Source organism: Hydra vulgaris, chromosome 04, assembly GCF_038396675.1.
Source record: "Hydra vulgaris chromosome 04, alternate assembly HydraT2T_AEP".
Lineage (NCBI taxonomy): Eukaryota > Metazoa > Cnidaria > Hydrozoa > Anthoathecata > Hydridae > Hydra > Hydra vulgaris.
Genome location: NC_088923.1, coordinates 45,282,320 through 45,302,172, shown reverse-complemented (window position 1 = coordinate 45,302,172; position 19,853 = coordinate 45,282,320). Strand labels below are relative to the sequence as shown.

Sequence of the window (19,853 nt, the reverse complement as noted above, 5' to 3'; positions counted from 1 at the left end):
TGAACATATATATATATAAATTCATGGAAGATATATATATATATATATATATATATATATATATATATATATATACTTTTTACAAATATAAAACAAAAACAAAAAATTTAATTGTGTGTTCACAAACTTTCACAAAAATCCATCACTATACGTTGCAACCAGTTGCAACGTATAGTGATGCGTTAGTTATTGATTTGATTCGAAGCTTCCATGAATTCTCATAAAGCTATATAAATTTCTAACTATTAAATTTTGATGAGGTGTTATAACGGATACTATATGATGACGAATGACTTGTATACATATCTTTATTCAATTATATTAACTTTCTTATCGTTTCATGCAATGTTAACAACACTGAATCTAGTGAAAAACAAGCTTATCTCACTATAATTGATTCTTTTGAAGCGTAATTACGTAAATTAAAACAAACAGCGATTGCCTTAAAAACCATACTTTGACTGTGTAACGTGCCGGGTCGCTTTAGATATTGAACAGGCCTGGCGTAGCTCGTGCTCTCTTTCTTTTGCCTAATACAAATATCTCATTAAAAGTCATTCAAAATCAAATCCTAAACACGCAACAAAACGGATTTATTATAAATAACTGAATAATAATAATAATAATAAAAACTCGTTTTTCTTTTAATTTTTATATATTCCTATTTCCAAAAAAAAAAAAAAAAAAAAAAAAAATTAGATATATAAATAAAAAAAGAAAAAAGAAAAAAAATCAAGCAATCTTTTATACAAAACAAAAGAGAAAAGAAAAAAGTAATTTCTAACTTAACTTAACAATATACCTGATAAGCCAGATATGTTATTTGATGCTTTTTTTTCTCTAATTTACGAGGTGCATCTTTTTTAGACTAAAATAAGTTATAAAATATTAATTATAAGCAAGATTTTATTATTATAATAATTTATTTGAACATTATTAAAAAACACACCACTGATGCTAAGAAGATGTATAACTTACAACTTTAGATCTATAACCAGAATCTTGAGTAAGATTCTTTAAGTACTCGCCCTTTGAGAGCTGTAAATCCTCTACTTTCACATCAATAATAATAATATCCTTATTTTTATACTTTCTTTTTCCTCCAACAAAAGCTTTTATCTTTAAAGAGAAATTAAAAAAAAAACAAATTGTAAACAAAACAAAAATAGTAAGTTAAAATAAATAAAATTTTAATTAAATTAATCTTGTTGCGGAAGAAAAAAAGAAAAAAAAATATATATATATAAAAAAAAAAAAACATACAGCATCATTATCTAAACGTGTGTCAACATTTGATCGGTGGCAGACATCAAGAGGGTCAACAGTCTAAAAATTTATTTTACAAAACAAAATTAAATTGATTTAATTAATTCCTTATTTGTTCTTTTTCATAAAATAGTTACTTATATTTATTTATGAGCTACTTGCCAATAGTTTTTTTTTTTACTTATAAAAAATTTTTAATATAGCATTTAAAGAAAAAAGGGTCATTATTTTAAAAGCTAAAGAACTTTCACATTGAGGAAAAGAACACACAATTGATTTAAATACATAGTAAATCAGAATTTTTATTTTAAATTATTTTTAATTCAACAGGTACTCCAAGAAGACTTATTAGACAAATGCCTTATTAAACATAATAGAAATTAATGCAGAGATTTTTACACAGCTTAAGTTGAACTTAATTTTTGTAAATGAAGTACAGAATAAACATAACTGGGCCTTTAATATTATATAATATTAACATTGGATTACAATTGGAAAGCAATTAAAGAATGGCAACATAATGTAATAATTTGCCTAATTTCTATGACAAGATTTAAAACCCTAAATTTCAATAAGTTTTTAAAACCTAAACAATAATATATATATATATATATATATATATATATATATATATATATATATATATATATATATATATATATATATAAATTTGTCAGTGGACATAGCAGCACTTCTTGCATATTTTACCTATATATCAGTCAATATAGCATCACTTTTCGCATGTTCTACTAATTTGTCTAGTGATGTATCTAAACAGTAAAAAAATAAAAACAAACACATTCCAGTCTAATAATTTGCATTTGCCTGGTTTTAGAAGGAAAAATTTTTTTTAATTAAAACAAATAAAATAAAAAACAATAATTAAAATTTGATTAGTTCCCTCAATTAAGTTTAATGGCTTTTAATTAAATTTAATGGTTGTTAAAAGCTGTTTTTATAAGAAACTTTACTGTTGCTACATCAACTATCTTATGCTACAAGGGAGTGCAGCTACATCAAGATAGGGTTTGTTTTAAGCAAGCAATCTATCAAATAAAATAAAAACTTTATTCAAGTTTTTAAACTTTTTCTGCTATGGTTTATTAGTACTCTCTTTAAAACTACAGTTAATGGAAAAAACTTTTCGGCTACCATGCAAGACTATTAAAAAATTTATATATCTAAGAAAAATAATATAACAAACAAAATGCTTCATTGAAACCACTAAATAAGTTTTATATAATAAAATAATAGTGGATTTTAAATTTCTTTGAATAAATTTGAATAAATCCGAAGTGACTCCAAAGTCCTGATAAAAAGGGTTGCACAATGCTCTCAAACATCAGATGGGTCACTATTATTTAAAAATTTTTTTTTTTTTAAATGTATATTATTTAAAAATTTAAGAATTTAAAAATTAAAAAAAACAACCAAGCAGATGATTTGAACTCTGCAACCTAATTTTTTTTTTTAAAACAGTAAGAGTTTAAAAACAGTAAGAGGGGGATTTAAAAGTATTTTTTTATTAAGAACATAATTAAAAATTCTAATTTTATATTTAAATAAACTATTTTATTAAATTTATTACTTTTAAAAACAATTATAATTTTTAAATATTTTATAACAATTTAGAGCAATATAATAATAATAATAGCAAATTTAGAGTTTTACACCTATTTTGCCACGCCCCCTTTAAACATTTTAAATCCAGTGCACATTAAAGATAGAATTTAGAAAACAATTAAAATAGAATTACACTCCGTATAACATTGAAAGAGTCAACTCTGACGTTATAAACTGATAATGCATGAGGCATTATAGTTGCGCATGCGGTTAGTTATTTGTTATTTTTTAATTAAATTTGATAAATTTCAACTAAGTTTTTTAAATTTCAATTAAGTTTTTTAATTAAGTTTGATAAATTTTAATTAAGCTTGATAATTAAGTTTGATAAAGTTATTTGTATTTTTTAATTAAGTTTGATAAATTTCTGAAATACCTCTGAATTTTCTTTTATCGTTATCATAAATAATAAAATTACTAAATATACTTCTATTTATAAACAGTATGCATTTTTAAATTGTTTAATCTGTTTTTAAAGTTTGATATTTTAATGAAACATGTTCTGTTTTGTAGGTGATGTACTGAAATTATATCTTGACAAGCTGTTCATTTAATAGAAGCTAAAGATGACTTCATTTTAAATATAAGCAAGTTGCTTTTTACTTTTTATTGTTTTAAATAATTTTTTGTTAATTTTCAATCATGTTTTAGGTGAATCTAATTATCTCGCTTATCACATATTGTTGGTTTTAATTTGCTAATTTGTCTTCATCTTTAAATTGATTAGGAAAAAAATTATTATTTTATAATATGAATGTGTTATTCTATTTTATGAGATATACTACTATAATTGCTATTGGTGTATTGTTTTAAATTGTTTTAATTTTCAATTTCATTACTTTTTTCGAGTATTTTTTAATATTTATTATAGCCAATACAGTTGAAGCAAAATAAATAAAACTTTTCTTAATATATTTTGTTTTGCTATTATGTGTAAATAGATTTCCAGTTAATACATGTGAACCTATGCAAATATCTAACATTTAAACATCAAGTTATGTAAATTATTAAAAATTATGTTAAATTTTAGAGATTTTTACTTAACAATTTAGAAGATTTAATTTAAATTTTTTAAGAAATTTTATTTTATTAAAAATATATAATAAAGTTTTATGGGAAACATTCTAATAAAGAAAAAATATAGTAATTACTATGTTATTTCTTTAAAGCTATTTATTTCTTACTATTGTAATGACTACAAACTCTTATCAGTGAAATAATGTCTGTTCCAGTTTTATATTCATTGATGCAATTAATCAAAATATGTAAGGTAAATGCAAAATCAAACTTGACGCATAAAATTTATTTTGCCACAGACTGACGTCACTGTAAAAAATTTTTGGCTTAACTTTTTGATAGGCATTTTATAGTCTATAGTTTTTAATGTTCTAAGATCTAATTCTGCCATTCGGATAGCATAATCTACAAAGGTCTGTAAGTGTAAATGTCTTAAGCATAAATTGAGTTTGCGGACATTATTTGGAACAATTATGTTTGATAAATCTATAAAATCTATAAAAACTTTTAAATTTTATTTTAACAGTTACAAACACTTTTGCTACACTATTATTTTTTTGCTATAAATAATTAAGCAAGATTAAAAAATTTTCAAAATTAATTGTGCTAAGGGAAGGTCTTAACTCCCCAAAAAGACACTAATGACAGCACACTAAACCACTGAGCTATCAATGGTATGCATTTAAGAGAAAAACCAACTCAATTATAAATCTTTTATAATCTCTGCGTATGCGGAAAAGGTGAGTTAATTTTTTTGCTCTTAAAGCAATTTGTCATAATAAATTATTTTTCTTAAAAATAATGAAGTAAACAAAGAATAAGTAAAAAGTTGATCGGTGTAGAATAGATAAGTTAGAAATGGTAGGTTTGGTATATATATGTGTATATATATATATATATGTGTATATATATATATATATATATATATATATATATATATATATATATATATATATATATATATATATATATATATATATATATATATAGAAAGAGAGAGAGAGAGAGAGAGAGAGAGACGGAGAGAGAGAAAGAGAGGACGGTTCCAAGAACAACTATTTAAAAAAATTATATCGTATTATATATATATATATATATATATATATATATATATATATATATATATATATATATATATATATATATATATATATATATATATCATTTCGTATATGACGTTAACTATATTAAGTTTTTACACATCTTTAGTTTAGTTATCTGGTCAAAGTAATGGTTACCATTGATTAGAGTTTTTGTTTTATTATTTCATGTGGTTAATTAAAAACATTTTTTTTGAACTGATTTTTTCCTTCTTTTTTTTTTTTTGTTCAATTTTTACAATAAATTTTTTAAAAATCTTATTTAAAGTTAGCATAGTATTAGAAACAAAAATTAGAACAATAAAAAGATTTTTTAAATTTACTTGCCAATAAAAATAGCTGACTGTTACCAGCCAATAAAAACAGTTTCAAATTTTAGAAAGTTTATTAAATGATTAACTATTTAAACTAAAGTTTAAGTCTAATGAATGAGTTAAATAGCCAATAATGAGATTTTATATATACATTTTTTAATTCACTATTTTTTTGCAGTATGAAAATGATTATTTGAAATTTGATAAACTTAAATTCTACAATTTAATTATACTGTTTAAATCAAGTCCTGATAAAAAAAAATTCTAACCATTTAAGCATGTTTAACTTCATTTATTGAGAAACATGATAAACCCTACATTAGGGTGTCCCAAAAAACAAAATTTTTGAAAAATATATGCAGAGACCCCCTTAATGTGTTCTATCTAATACAAAAACACTAGATTTAAAATTTTTTTGAATAAAAGATATTTTAAGGGGTCCCTCAAGACCCTTGAATATTTAATGGGTCCCTAATATTTTCAAAAAAAAAGTCTTTTAAAAGTATGTCAACCTGGTACTCAAATGAAGCAAAATTATATAAAAATTTCAAAAATAATATTTAATTTGGAAAAATTTTAACTTATTTATCAAAATTGTCATAAAACATGCATTTTTTTGCTTTTTGTTAAAAAACGTAACTTTTTATGTAATAAAACCAAAATAACAATTCTATATTTGAAAACTATATTATTTTTGAAATTTTTATATAATTTCGCTTCATTTGAGTACCAGGTTGACATATTTTTGAAAAAATTTTTTTTTTGAAAATATTAGGGACCCATTAAATATTTGAGGGTCTTGTGGGACCCCTAAAAATATTTTTTATTCAAAAAAATTTTAAATCTAGTGTTTTTGTATTAGATAGAACACATAAAGGGGGTCTCTGCATATATTTTTCAAAAATGTTGTTTTTTGGGACACCCTACCCTACATAACCTAAACATAACAAGATTAACCTCAATATAACTAGAGTGGTGAGTCCTTATAAACTAAAATAGAGTTTCCTACATTTGATAAGTTATTAATGTCGGTTTCACCCAAAAGGTGATTTCAAAACAAATAAAGATATTTTTTATTAGTTTCACAGTTTTTGTATAATTAAAAAAATGGCATACAATAAAAGAAAGAAATATAGCAACAATACATCTTCTGAAAAAGCCTTCTTAGAAGAGGCATATGGTCACACACCTTAAATGACCAAGCATACACTATTTTTCTTTTACATTTACATTTTACATTTGATTGTAGTTTTTGTGTGCATATTTTGATAATTTGTGAGTTTAAAAAATGCTCTAAAAATATCTAATTTAAGAGATTTTTAAAAATAAAAAAACATAAACTGAAAAAAGAAATAAACTTAACGAATCATAAAATCAAGGATATATCAAAAAAAAATAAAGGCATAAAAATAATACAGGGTTCCGAGCCAAATATTTATATAAAATTCCCTGACTTTTTTTAAAAATTAGATGAATTTCTTTAACCAATTTTAACAATGATTTTTAAAAAAAGTTTAAAATTACTATCTACTGTAATGGAAATGCTTAAATTGTACATGCTTTGAATGACAAAACTTATAAAACTTAACTATTACTTAAATTTGATATTAGTATAGATCTTATTATACATGTTAGTATGAATCTTATTATTAAGGATGAATTAGAATGAACACTAAGAAAAACATTAGCTTCAGAAAAAATAAATAAGTAGCACCAACTAGCTTAATTGTAAAACGACTAACTTCTTAATCAGAATTCCCTGACTTTTCCATGACTAAAGAAAAAAAAAATCCCTGGCTTTTACAGGTTTCCATAATTTTATCCAAAATCAACTAATTTTCCAGGTTTTCCAGGTTCAGTACGAACCCTGTAATATATTTTTAATTTAGGAGTGTTTCAATTTAAAAGTGTCTCAATTAATAGAGTAAAGTTAATAACTTTTCCTATATTACTACATCAGTAGATGGACTTAGGTTGATTTATTGATACATATAGTTCGGAATTGGATGATATTGAATTGATTCAAAACTTTTTCGCTGGCAGTTGTATGAACAAAAATCATTTTGCTGTGACTGCACATTTTTTTAAATAAAATTTAGATAGCATAAAATTGACAACTTATTAAAATTCAAATAGTAAATCTTTTTATTAGCATAACAAACTATATATCAATAGAAAGCTAAAAAAAATGAACTTTTAATTAAATAAGCTTTTAACACATCATTGAACAATAAGAAATGCAAACTGCTTAAAACCATTGTTTTTATAAATAGTAACTAAAACATTAAGTCTATTTAAAACTAAACTTATTTAATGTGTAAATAAATATTTTTCTTCAAAAGACTTTTGTAATTACTTAGCTAAATACTTATACACTTATACAAGTTAAATTTTACAGCGTTAACGTTATTTTATTTTAGAACTAAATTTAAAGAAGATTTTTTTATCAAGATTTTTTTATCAATTACTCAAAATTGTTTAACTTTGTAAAGTGATAACTTTTTATATTTACAAAAAATGGCTCTTATTTATTCTTGACTATGTAGCGAGCCTTCCCGGGAAGCGTATGCTCTTGCACGCCTTGTTTGTCCACGTTTAAAGTAATTTTTTTAAACCACTTTTTTATATAGTAAGCATTTTAAGAATTTCCGGCAAATTAAATGTATAGGAAACTACAGAGAATATAATAACAATATTCAAAGAAAGTAAATGAATACCATAGAAATAAAATATTTAAATAAAAAGACTAAAAAAACTGAAAATTAAAAAAGAACAATTTTGTCAAAAAAAAAAAAAAAAAAAGCTTAAATTAATACAAGTCTAGAAAGAAAGGAAATAAGAACGTAACGAATTTATCTTAATATTGAAGCAGGGTTACCACTATTAAAACTGAGGCTCAAAATAAGGACTTTAAGGAGAATTAAGGATATATTTTCCCAATTTAAAAGAAGATTTGGTCGCGAACGCCAAATTTTTCAAGGAAAAAATAAGGAGAGAAAAATAATTTCAAGAGACTCTTGTTTTTCAAAGGCAGCTCTTTTTAATGCATTGGATTTTGATATGTCAGCTTTAATGTCATCTAAATATAAAGAGAATCATTAAATAATGACATTTCATTTAGTATTATATGAACTAAAAATTTATTCATATTCAAGGCACAAACCTAAAGCTATCCTTTTTTCAGCACGGAATCCAATTTCATCACACGACTTCTTTAAATTCTCAATCATAGATAATGCCTGTTGAATTTCTGTATTGACTATTTCAATATCCTCAATTACTTTTTGTTTTGCTCCCATTTTCTATGCTTTTTCTGCAGACAGGGCTTTTGATCGTTGATCATCAAAATACCTCTATCTTGCCTGTTTGCAGCTATCCAACAAATCTTTCGTTATTTCAACTTCATGTGCCATGAACCCAAAAAATGTGAGGTAATCTTGGATAGAGCGTAAAGAGATGATGGTGTCTGTGGACATATTGCCATCAATCAGACTTTTATTGCTGCTGAATTTTATCAGAATTTTATTGCTTCATTCTTAGCTAAATCACCAACAGAAGCTCTAATTTTCTTGTAAGTAACAAGTTTCATCAACAGTTTTCCAAAAAAATATTCACATTTTTCTGGAAATTCAACCATAAATGATGGGGAAATACACATCAGACAGCGAGCAACCAGGGAAGACAAAGGGCTCTTCTCAAAGATATGAGTACACTTTGAGACAAGGAAATCGCATACTTCACTCTTGAACTTGTCAATTTGAACTTCAGTAATCTTTCATTTACTCTTGAGTTGCAGGAGATCATACTTCGATGAAAACCCAACATCAATCTTGCTGGTTAAAAGCCGGTTTGCACAATTAGATAAACCTATTTTTAATAGAGACGTTATAGTTTTGGCATTTGCAAGAACATCTAATCGAATGAACTTTGCCTAAAAGTTGCGTAGTAGTTCTTCAAGTGTCACCACCAGAAAAGGAGTCATTGGCTTATCAGTTTGAAAAGAAACTAAAAGAAAAAATATATCAATATTGGAAATAAAATTTTGCATTATTTTCTGAAATTTAAAAATAATAAGAAAATAGTTTATTTCTTAAAATATATTAGAGAGTATAAACAGCAGAACAATTGCATCAGGAATATAACAAGGAATACCAAGGAATGCATTAAAATTGCCACTAATTTCTTCGAAAAACTTCAACTTTAAAGGAACCAAAACTTTATTTGTTCAAGCACTTAAATGTTCAAAACTGGTGTTTTGCCCTGATGTACCATATCCAGGTTGCTTACTCTTTGGTAAAGACTTCCAGTAATCAACAACTTTCATGAAATATTTGGTACATTGAAGACAATAACTTCTTTATGTTCCAACCTGTAGCTTTGGCACCAGTTTGTAAGGCTCCATTTATAGTATGCAAACCACAGGTACCGATGTCAGTGAGCGTACTTAATTCATTGGCCTGACGTTCTTCATTGAGCATTGTCAAAAACCGTTTATTAACATTAGCGCCATCCATAGATACCTGGAGCATTTTTTCATCATTCAAACCAATCATGCAGGATTTAAACATATTTAGAATATCTGCAGCTGCAGCTTTTCCCATAAATTCTGAAGTATAATATCTAGTACAAACGGTATTACTCTCTTCATTCCAATATTATACATGTAAGTCCATTTGAACTTTCTTTACAACTTTATTGTAAGACTCATCAAAAAGACAAACAAAGTTATCCAGCTTGTTAAGATCTCCTAATAAAATTTTTTTTAAATACGGGGCAAGACAGTGAGTTACTATATAGCCAGATTTTGTTCGACCACAGGAAAAGTTGTTAGCAATTTTGCTATCTGGAAACATTGATGCAAATTGTTTAGACTTATCCTCACTTGAAAATATTCTAAAAGAATATTTGCTTTGAACAATATCTAAACACCAAATCAACTCTGCTTTCCAAACTTTTTCTTTTTGAAGCATATTTGAAATGTTACTTTGATGAGATAGGCTTCTGTGGTTCTGATTGCACAGTTTCTTTGAACAAAACAGAGTAACCTTATGAGGCAATCGTTCTATGTGCATTAACTGCCTTGATACCCATAGCTGCTACTGAAAACAACTTAGAACAAACTTTGCATCTTGCAAGGCTGGGATTTTTATCTGTTTGAAGCCAAGCAGTGTAACTATCATTACTTAACCAAATTTCTTGGAAACTACTTTTGTATTTAGGCATCTAAACGTAATTTATGAAAACAAAAAATCTTTTGTATTTAATCTCAAGTTTGTTAAAAAGCTGTAATTAAAAAAGGGGTAATTGAATACTAAGACTCTTCCCCTATCGCACAGTGCTTACTTACACAGTGTAGAAAAAACTAAAATTACAGACGGAAAGTAAAAGAAAAACAAGGGCAGCCTAATTTCAAATTTCAAAACTTGACCTAAAATATAGTAACACCACTAGATTAAAAAATATTATGTATAAGTCTTTGATTTCCATGTACAAAGTGGCCAGCCACTTTGTACATGGAAATCAAAAAAAAAAATTTAAACAATCATTTTTAAACCAAAAAATTAGAAATAATTAAACATGTTATTTAAAAAAAAGATTAGCTAAAGGTTAAGGATATATTTCAAATAATATATAAGAACAACAATTAAAAATAAAATAAAGCAAAAAAAACTACTTTATTATTATGTAGAATAAAATTTCTCTTGTAATCATTGATTTACTCTCATTGGCTTTGAATTTACAAGACTTGATATATTGTCGATATCTGATATTGTTGTTTTCTCCTATAAATATACCAATTGAGGGAAGAAGACATTATCAAAATTCTAAAATTTCAATATACCTATCAAAATTAATTTGACCTTCAAATAATTGATAGCACACAGCTCCTGTATAGTTCATGTGGGCTCTCTCTATATATAAATATATATTTATATATATATTAGGGTGCATCACAAAATAACAATTTAAAAAATTGATTTTGTCTGACACCTAATTGTGTTTTATATATCAAAAAAACAATGACTTTCAAAAATTTTAGAAAAAGAAATATTTTTAGAGGTCCCTGAAACTTGAATATTTGACCAGTCCCTAATATTCATAAAAAATATAGTTTTTTAAAAGTAGGTTGTGTTGGGTCTCAAATTAAGCAAAATTTTTAAAAAATTTCAAAAATAATAATTAAAAAAAAAACATTTTATATTTCACTGCTATGTATATATAAAACTACAAAAAATGCACCTTTTTCATTTTTATTTAAAAAATGTCATATTTATTGCAGTAAAATCTAATGTGAATTTCTTTTAATAAAACGATGATTATTTTTAAAATTTTTATAAAATATCACTTAATTTGAGACCCAACATGACCTACTTTTAAAAAACTATTTTTTTGAAATCATTAGGGACTGGTCAAATATTCAAGGGTGTTAGGGGACCTCTAAAAATATTGAAAGTCAGTGTTTTTTAATATATAGAACACAATTAGGTGTCAGACAAAATCAATTTTTTTAAATTGTTGTTTTGTGAAGCACCTCTATATATATATATATACATATATATATATATATATATATAGATCTATAGTTTGTTGTCTTTGGGAAGAGCGGAAGGAAAAAAGTGATTCTTACGCCAACACATACGTCACTTTTAATTACTTTTGACTTTCGTCCAACATTTTCGTGTTGGACAAAAGTCAAAACCATTAATTTAATTACAAATTAATTGTTATATAAAAGAACCACAAAAACGCAAATTTAATTGACCAGAATGTTTTTAAAAACATTCTGAATGTTTTTAACAATATAAACAATGTTTTTATTTTTATTTTTTTTAATAAAATGTTTTTATTTATATTTTTTTTTTGTAAATCATGCGCGGATTGTTGCTACATCGACTGACAAATAGCCTGACTCGCAAGGGAGTGCTGCTACATTGACTGTCAAATAGCCTGACTCGCAAGGGAGTGCTGCTACATCGACTGACAAATAGCCTGACCCGCAAGGGAGTGCTGCTACATCGACTGAGGGTTTGGTTGGGGCAGGCAGTCTATCATTATTAAAAAAAAAAAATTCCGGTCTTGCATTTTAATTTTTACTTTTTGTCAACAAAATATGGAAAAAACTTTCGGACAACATCTAAGGGTTCTATATATATATATATATATATATATATATATATATATATATATATATATATATATATATATATATATATATATATATATATATATATATATATATATATATATAAACTATTAAATTTGCGTTTTTGTGGTTTTTTTAAAAAACAATTAATTTGTAATTAAATTAATGGTTTTAACTTTCTGACAACACACAAATGTTGGACAAAAGTCAAAAGTAATTAAAAGTGACGTATGTGTTGGCATAAGAATCATTTTTTTCCTTCCGCTCTTCCCAAATGCAACAAACTATAGAACTATATATATATATATATATATGTATATATATATATATATATATATATATATATATATATATATATATATATATATATATATATATATATATATATATATATATATATATAGGTGTTGGATTTCAAATCATCGAAGAAGTAACTACTTGCTTCTCTATTAATAAGTATAATCCATTTACTTCAATAAATTTTCCTTGAAGATAATGAAAAAAAATAAGGAGAAATTAAGGAGAGTAGTTAAATTTGAACTTTTTTAAGGTTATTTAAGGACTTTTAAGGAGTTTTTTTTTTTTTAAAGGATATTTAAGGTTTATAAGGAGGAGTGGGAACCCTGTGAAAACTGGGCAATGTAAAGGAAACAATTTAAGACAGGAATCAAGAATTGCAAATACTTTTAAAAAATAAAATAAAATACATTCTTTTATTTAACTTCTTTTTTTTAATTATGGAATTTTTCTAGTTTATCTGGTTTGAAATTTGAAATTTTGTACAATTTTGTTTCCTGTTTTTAGTATTGTTTTTTTTGTCAGTAGATAAGTTTAGGTTTTTGCTGCAAATTATTGAAATGTTTTAAAAGATTAAAAAATTCAAAATGCAGTGGTCAGTGTGTCTAAAAAAATTTCTTTAAACCTTAAGAACAAATTATGTGTCTAGAATAAAAATTTATGTACAAAACAAGATAAAATGTGAATCATACTCATAAGCTGCTACCAGCAGTATGTGGTCAAAATTTTTAAAAATCAAAAGCTGTTATCAGCAGTTTGCGGTAGTGAAAGAGTTAAGGGATAACTTTAGTAGACATTTAAAATTATCAAAGTTTCAAATTTTTGAATAACTAAGTTTTAAAGTTATTTAGTTTGGAACTAATACCTTTGAAACTTCAATCTTTTCTAAATTCTACAACATGAAACAGTTAAATTAAAATAAAGACATTTATTTATAATTATATTTATTTTTTTAAGATTATCTTTTATTTATTTCATCATTCATTAAGATTTTTTTTTAGTTTAAATTTTTTTTTAATTTTTATTGCTCTTTTCAATTAATTGCTTTTTTATTTTAAATTTTAGTTTAAGTCTACATTTGTTTAAACACTCAGATTTTCAAGACTTACTAAGAGCCATGACCAAGTTGTCATAACAAAATATTAAATGCATGGTCATATAAGGCTTGCGACCGTACACCTTAATTTCAATGTCATTATTGTTGTTCTTCTGTGATACATTAAATAAGATGTTTTGATATAATAGAACAATAAGAGTGCTGATATAAAAGTTTGCACAACACAGATTTTTACAAACTTTTATATATATGCTTTTACAGAAATGCTTCACGCATGATCAACTCATGCTGAAATTGATATTTGGGAAGCATTAAATTCAATAAATTAAATTAACATATAAAAATTTTTTCCAAACAATAGGGAATAATTTTCAGTATTAGGAATGATTCTAATTACTACTAATACATTAATGTGATTAAAAATATTTAAATATCTAATATTGAAAAATCTTACTGATATGCTTTCAGGTTTGTCGTAAGTCTTTTGATAACCATAAGCAAAAAACAGTTCTGGTTCACTTTTTATGTAGTGACTTTCAACATACTTTGTATTCGAATTTTGTAAAGTACTTGTACTGTTAAACTCTGCACTATGATAAGGAGCAGTAACATCGCTATAACTTTGTTTTTGATGTGAAGATACGTGAGAACTTATTTTGTTTAAATTTTCGGAAAAAATAGAATTACTTGATTTACTTTTAATTAAATTAGTAGAGTGATTGGTTTCTGAAAATAAATTTGAAAAATAAGAGTTCCCTATCATAGGTATTTGAGAGTTATTTGTTTCAGAAAAAGTTGCACAGGACTCTTTTAAACTTGAAGAGTGATGCAGTTGTTGCACTGTTGAAGCAGATTGAAAATGACTGTCTTTTGTTACATTAAATCCATTTGAATTTAAGTTATTTTTCAAACCTACAGCAAAACTATATTTTTCCTCAATACTTGAAGTATTGCAACCCAAGCTAAAAAAATCACAATCATCTAATGCTTCTTCATCTTCGCTTAATTCGGCTTGACTTTTGTCAACTTTTTCATTATTTAGTTTTGATAATTGAGCCTTATCACTGACCAGTGTTTTCTTTAGAGAGTGAGGAACAAGTTGTCGATTATCTTGTTTTTGAAATACTTTGTTATCGTTTTCTCCAACAAAAACACTGTGCTTTGGTTTAGTAAGGATGGCGAAAAGTGAACTTTTCTAAATTAAAAAAAACAATAAAAAAATTCCAATCATTGTACTTGAAAGTTTATTATAAGTAAAAACAGAAAAATAATCAACCTAAAAAATATTAACTAATAGGGTTACCATACATCCTTATTTCCCTGCATCTGTCTTCTGTATTAAAATTAAAATATAGTATTGATTGTCTAAATTAGCAATGTGTCAGGATTTTCACTTAAAATTCAACAAAACAATTTTTTGTGAAATGCGTCAATGTATCGGTGCTCACCAAACCGGTTAGTGCTAAATTATGTCGTTCAAAAGTACATTTCCGATTTTACTAAAATTGCAGACCTAGAAAAATGTTTACGCATGCGTAATTTCTATGTATCTTAAAACGATATCATAAGTAAAATATCACCTCGCGCGCTAAGTGTCATTCAAAAGGACATTTATTTAAAAATATCTTGTTCATCTATTCATGATATTAATTTTTTAATGTTTATTTTCTTAAGCAGTTAACATTGTTCTTGTCGCATGTTTTGGATAATTGAAGATGAACACATTTTTAATAGGTATGTTCTAATTTTTTAATAATGTTTTAATAATGAAACATTAATTTTTTAATAATTTTTTAATAATAAAACATTAAACAACAATAAAAATAAAACATTATCTCAAGAAAATTTTAAACAAAAAGCAACAAATCTTGAAAACGAATATCTTAAAGACAAAATGGCAAAGTTAGAGGATAGGAATCGTCGTAACAACCTTCGGTTTGAAGGAATCGAGGAAACTGAAGGGGAAACGTGGAAAAACAGCGAGGAGAAAGTGAGAAAACTAATAAAAGAAAAACTAAATATAAACAAAGAAATACATATAGAACGCGCGCACAGAACGGGGAAGAAAGGAAACGAAGACGGCAACATAAGAAGAAGAAGAACTGTTGTAGTTAAATTTCTAGATTATAAAGATCGTGAAAATATACTAGAAAATTACAAAAAGCTAAAACTATGGAACGAAAAGATTTACATCAATGAAGATTTTAGTGAACGAACAACCATCATTCGTAAGCAATTATTTATTAAAGCCAAAGAAATACGTTCGTCAGGTAATTTTGCCAAAGTGGTATATAATAAATTAATTACCAAGTCTTTCGAAAAGACTAATTATCTGATTATCAAAAAAAAAAATTGAAATTTTACGTTTTATGTATATGAGTATATATGTATGTAATATGTACACATTTATGTGCATACATATATACTGATGCATATAAAAACTTTTGAATATTTTCGAAACAACGAAAACATACAAAATGAATTCAACTTATCAGAATGATTTTGAAAAAATATCGAATTTATTTCAAACCAATACTCTTAATTTAGACTATGAATCTGATCCAGATATTAATTATTTTAATGAGATTAATGGATCAAAATTCGAATGCTCTTCCTTTTATCCAGATAAAATTGAAAGCATATTAAAAAATGATAATCGTGATTATTTTAATATAATCCACCTTAATATCAAAAGTTTAAAAAAGAATTTTGATAGCTTTTTAAATATAATTTGTCAAACGGAATATTTTTTTAACGTTATTTGTTTAAACTGAAATTTGGTGAACAGAAGAAGATTATAAATCAAACTCTAATCTCCATCTTACAGGTTTAATACAGTGTTTTTAGAGCGTAATATTAATATGCGCGGAGGAGGAGTTCTTTTTTGCATAAAAGAAAACATTGGATTTTGCATAAAAGAAAACATAATATTAGAAGCGAAATGAGTGTTTCGGATGAAAATATTGAGATTTTAACGGTTGAAATATTAAACAAAAAATTTGAAATGTTTTACTAAACTGCTGCTATCGGCCACCAACTGGAAGAACTGAGTACCTAAGCAATTATCTTGTTCATAATATAATAGAAAAAGCTAGTCATGAAAAGAAAAAAAAATTATATACTAGGGGATTTCAACCTACACTGTTTCCAGTACAATGAAAAACAAAATATTACAAAGTTTTATAACCATTTATTTGAAACGGGAACAGTACCTATTATAAATAAACCCACCATAGTTACAGAGTTCTCGTCCTCCTTAATTGACAACGTTCTTACCAATGACTGTTTAAATGTAACACTCAAAAAAGGTATTGTAAAAACTGATGTTTCGGATCATTTTCCAATTTTTTTCTACTTAGGCGCTGACCTAAAACAAATACGCACGGAAAAGTAACAATAAAAAAACGTATTTATAACAACTATAACCTAAATTTATTTAAACAGCAACTTTTACATCAAGACTGGAGCTATATAAACTTTAATGAGGATATAAACATCATCTATAAATCTTTTTTTAATATATTTTATAAAATCTACGAAGCAAATTTTCCGTTACGAGAAATTATTCTTAACGCCAAAGACATTTCTTGTCCTTGGATAACTAAAGGAATAAAAAAATCCTCAAAACTAAAACAAAAAATCTATGTTAAATATCTTAAAAATAAATCAGGCAAACATAAAAATAACTACACAGCTTATAAAAATCTATTTGAAAAACTTCGCAAAAAAGCCAAACAAATTTACTACTCTGACTTGCTTATAAAACATAATTCAAAGCGGGTTTGGCAAATAATGAAAGAAATTACTGGCAAACATAAAACAAGCACAAATTCGATGCCGAATGCTATAAAAGTAGAAAATAAATTAGTTACCGATTCAAGTGAAATCGCTGCCAAATTCAATAAGTTTTTTTCAACAATAGGAAATAACCTATCAAATAAGATTCCTTATGTAGACAACAACTCTGTTGACAAATTTATATCGTCACCAAATTCAACTATAAATTTTTCAAATCTAAGTTATTATGAATTTGAAATAGCATTTAAATCATTAAAAAGGAATAAAGCAATTGGGCCTGATAATATAAATGGAAATATTATAATTGACTCTTTTAATGTGATCAAAGATATTCTCTTTAAAGTCTTTGAAGCATCTATTACTCAAGGATCTTTTCCAGATAGTTTGAAAATAGCAAAAATAATTCCAATCTTTAAAACAGGTGATCTTACAAATATAACAATTTATCGTCCTATCTCAGTTCTACCAGTCTTTTCAAAAATATTAGAAAAAATAATGTATAACAGAATATACACAAAATTTTTACTTTTTTACCCAACCTCTAAAAAAAAGAGAATCCAAAATATCTTGTCTGACTTATTGATTGACAATACAATCATAAATAGAGAAAAAGTTATAAAATTCTTAGGAGTCATGATAGACGAAAACTTATCTTGGAATCAACAAGTTGATAGTATTTCCATGAAAGTTGCTAAAAGCATTGGAATTCTATACAAAGCTAGATATATACTAAATAAACACCAACTAACTCAACTATATTATTCATTTATTCATTGCCATGTAATCTATGCTAATATTATATGGGGAAGCGCTTACAAAACCAAACTTAAATCTCTCTATTGGCATCAGAAACACGCAGCTCGCATAATTAATTTTGCAAATCGTTTTTCAAGCTCAACACCACTTCTTATAGAAATGAAAGTTTTAAATATATATGAACTAAATATTTTTAACATTTTATGTTTTATGCTTAAATGTAAAGAAAATGTATGTCCTAGTGTATTAATAAATCTCTATAATTTGAAACCCAAAAACAAATATGAACTTCGTTGTAGTAAAACTGTTCAAGAACCATTTTGTAAAACAAAAACTAACCAGTTTTGTATTTCTTATCGTGGTTCATTTCTCTGGAATAAAATAGTATTACCTAACCTTGATTTTTCTTTCAAGTGGTTTTTTTTTTCCTTTAAAAAGAAATTAAAAAAAATAATATTTTCAACACAAAATATATTCATCTATTTTTAGTATTTTAAGTTAATATGATTTAATATATTATTTTTGTTTACTGTATGAAGAATATAATTTATATAACATATATTGAATATTTTATACTATAATATTCAATATTGAGAATGTTATATACCTATATTATAAAATATTATGTTAAAACTTGCTTAACATCATCGTATTATAACGCATATGTAATTTTTTAATGTACGGCTTTTTTATATATGTAGATTGTAAAGGGCTTCATGATAAGATCATGTGATCTTCTGGAAGTCCTACCAGTAATATATTCATTGTAAATTTACCTTGTTCATATTATTCTGGAAAATAAATTACTAAAAAAAAAAAAAAAAAAAAAAAAAAAGGAAATAAAACAACTTTTAGCCAGTTCAACGTCTAACGTAAATATATTATATTATACTTTTATTATAATCTTAAACTATCAAATAAACTTGACATTACCTTTTTAAAAATATCGCATTTTATAAAATGCATGTAAATATACTTGCAAAAATAAACTCAACTCAATTAAAATACTTGCAAGTATTTAATACAAATCAGAGCAATTATCTTTACTTAAAAAATAAAACTTTAAAAAAACCAATGTACTTAATGAATTGTCCGATAATCTAAAACGAATTCTTGTACAGAAGTTAGATGCTACAGAAAATGTTCGTTCGGAATTTGTTGATGTTGGTTTTATCGTCATTAACGCTTGATACAATTTTTCTTAATATACAGTTCTTTTTTTTTAGTTTTTGAAAATAGTGAAAATTCTTTTTTAATGTCAGCTAATTTATCTCCGCAACTTGGCAAAATTGGACATTTCGCACTTTCTAATATCTTATGTAGTTCTTGCTCGAGTGTTGATGGTAGTGTGTTTCCTGTAGTATTTTTGTCATTTTCAGCTGAGTTCCCCTGTTCATGTGTGTTTTGCTGTTCTTCATCATCACCAAATAATCGCTTCAGTAAATCTGTTGTATTTTCTTTGAATAAAATTATTGTATTTT

The 19,853-nt window shown here is 25.3% G+C and overlaps 1 protein-coding gene across 2 annotated transcripts; it reads right to left on the bottom strand.

Moving 5' to 3' along the window:
• Nucleotides 1-294: 294 nt before the first annotated feature.
• Nucleotides 295-15,281, bottom strand: LOC136079830 (uncharacterized). Of its 2 annotated transcripts, none has more exons than XM_065796434.1 (6): nt 15,127-15,281; nt 14,273-15,013; nt 1,264-1,326; nt 979-1,119; nt 803-868; nt 295-530 (listed from the first exon to the last, which is right to left on the bottom strand). In XM_065796434.1, the coding sequence occupies exons 1-6, from the start codon at nt 15,142-15,144 to the stop codon at nt 444-446; spliced, it is 1,116 nt and encodes a 371-aa protein (XP_065652506.1). In that variant the 5' UTR covers nt 15,145-15,281; the 3' UTR covers nt 295-443. The 2 variants fall into 2 exon arrangements, with proteins under 2 accessions (XP_065652506.1, XP_065652507.1); XM_065796435.1 differs by having other exon boundaries at nt 15,122-15,259.
• Between the last annotated feature and the right edge of the window lie 4,572 nt (nt 15,282-19,853).

What these genes read in the sequence shown, in the direction of transcription:
- LOC136079830 (XM_065796434.1), bottom strand. An exon ending in CACGTTTAGATAATGATGCT is followed by an intron (nt 1,120 to 1,263) that starts GTATGTTTTTTT and finishes TTCTCTTTAAAG; the next exon opens with ATAAAAGCTTTTGTTGGAGG. An exon ending in TAACATATCTGGCTTATCAG is followed by an intron (nt 531 to 802) that starts GTATATTGTTAA and finishes TATTTGTATTAG; the next exon opens with GCAAAAGAAAGAGAGCACGA.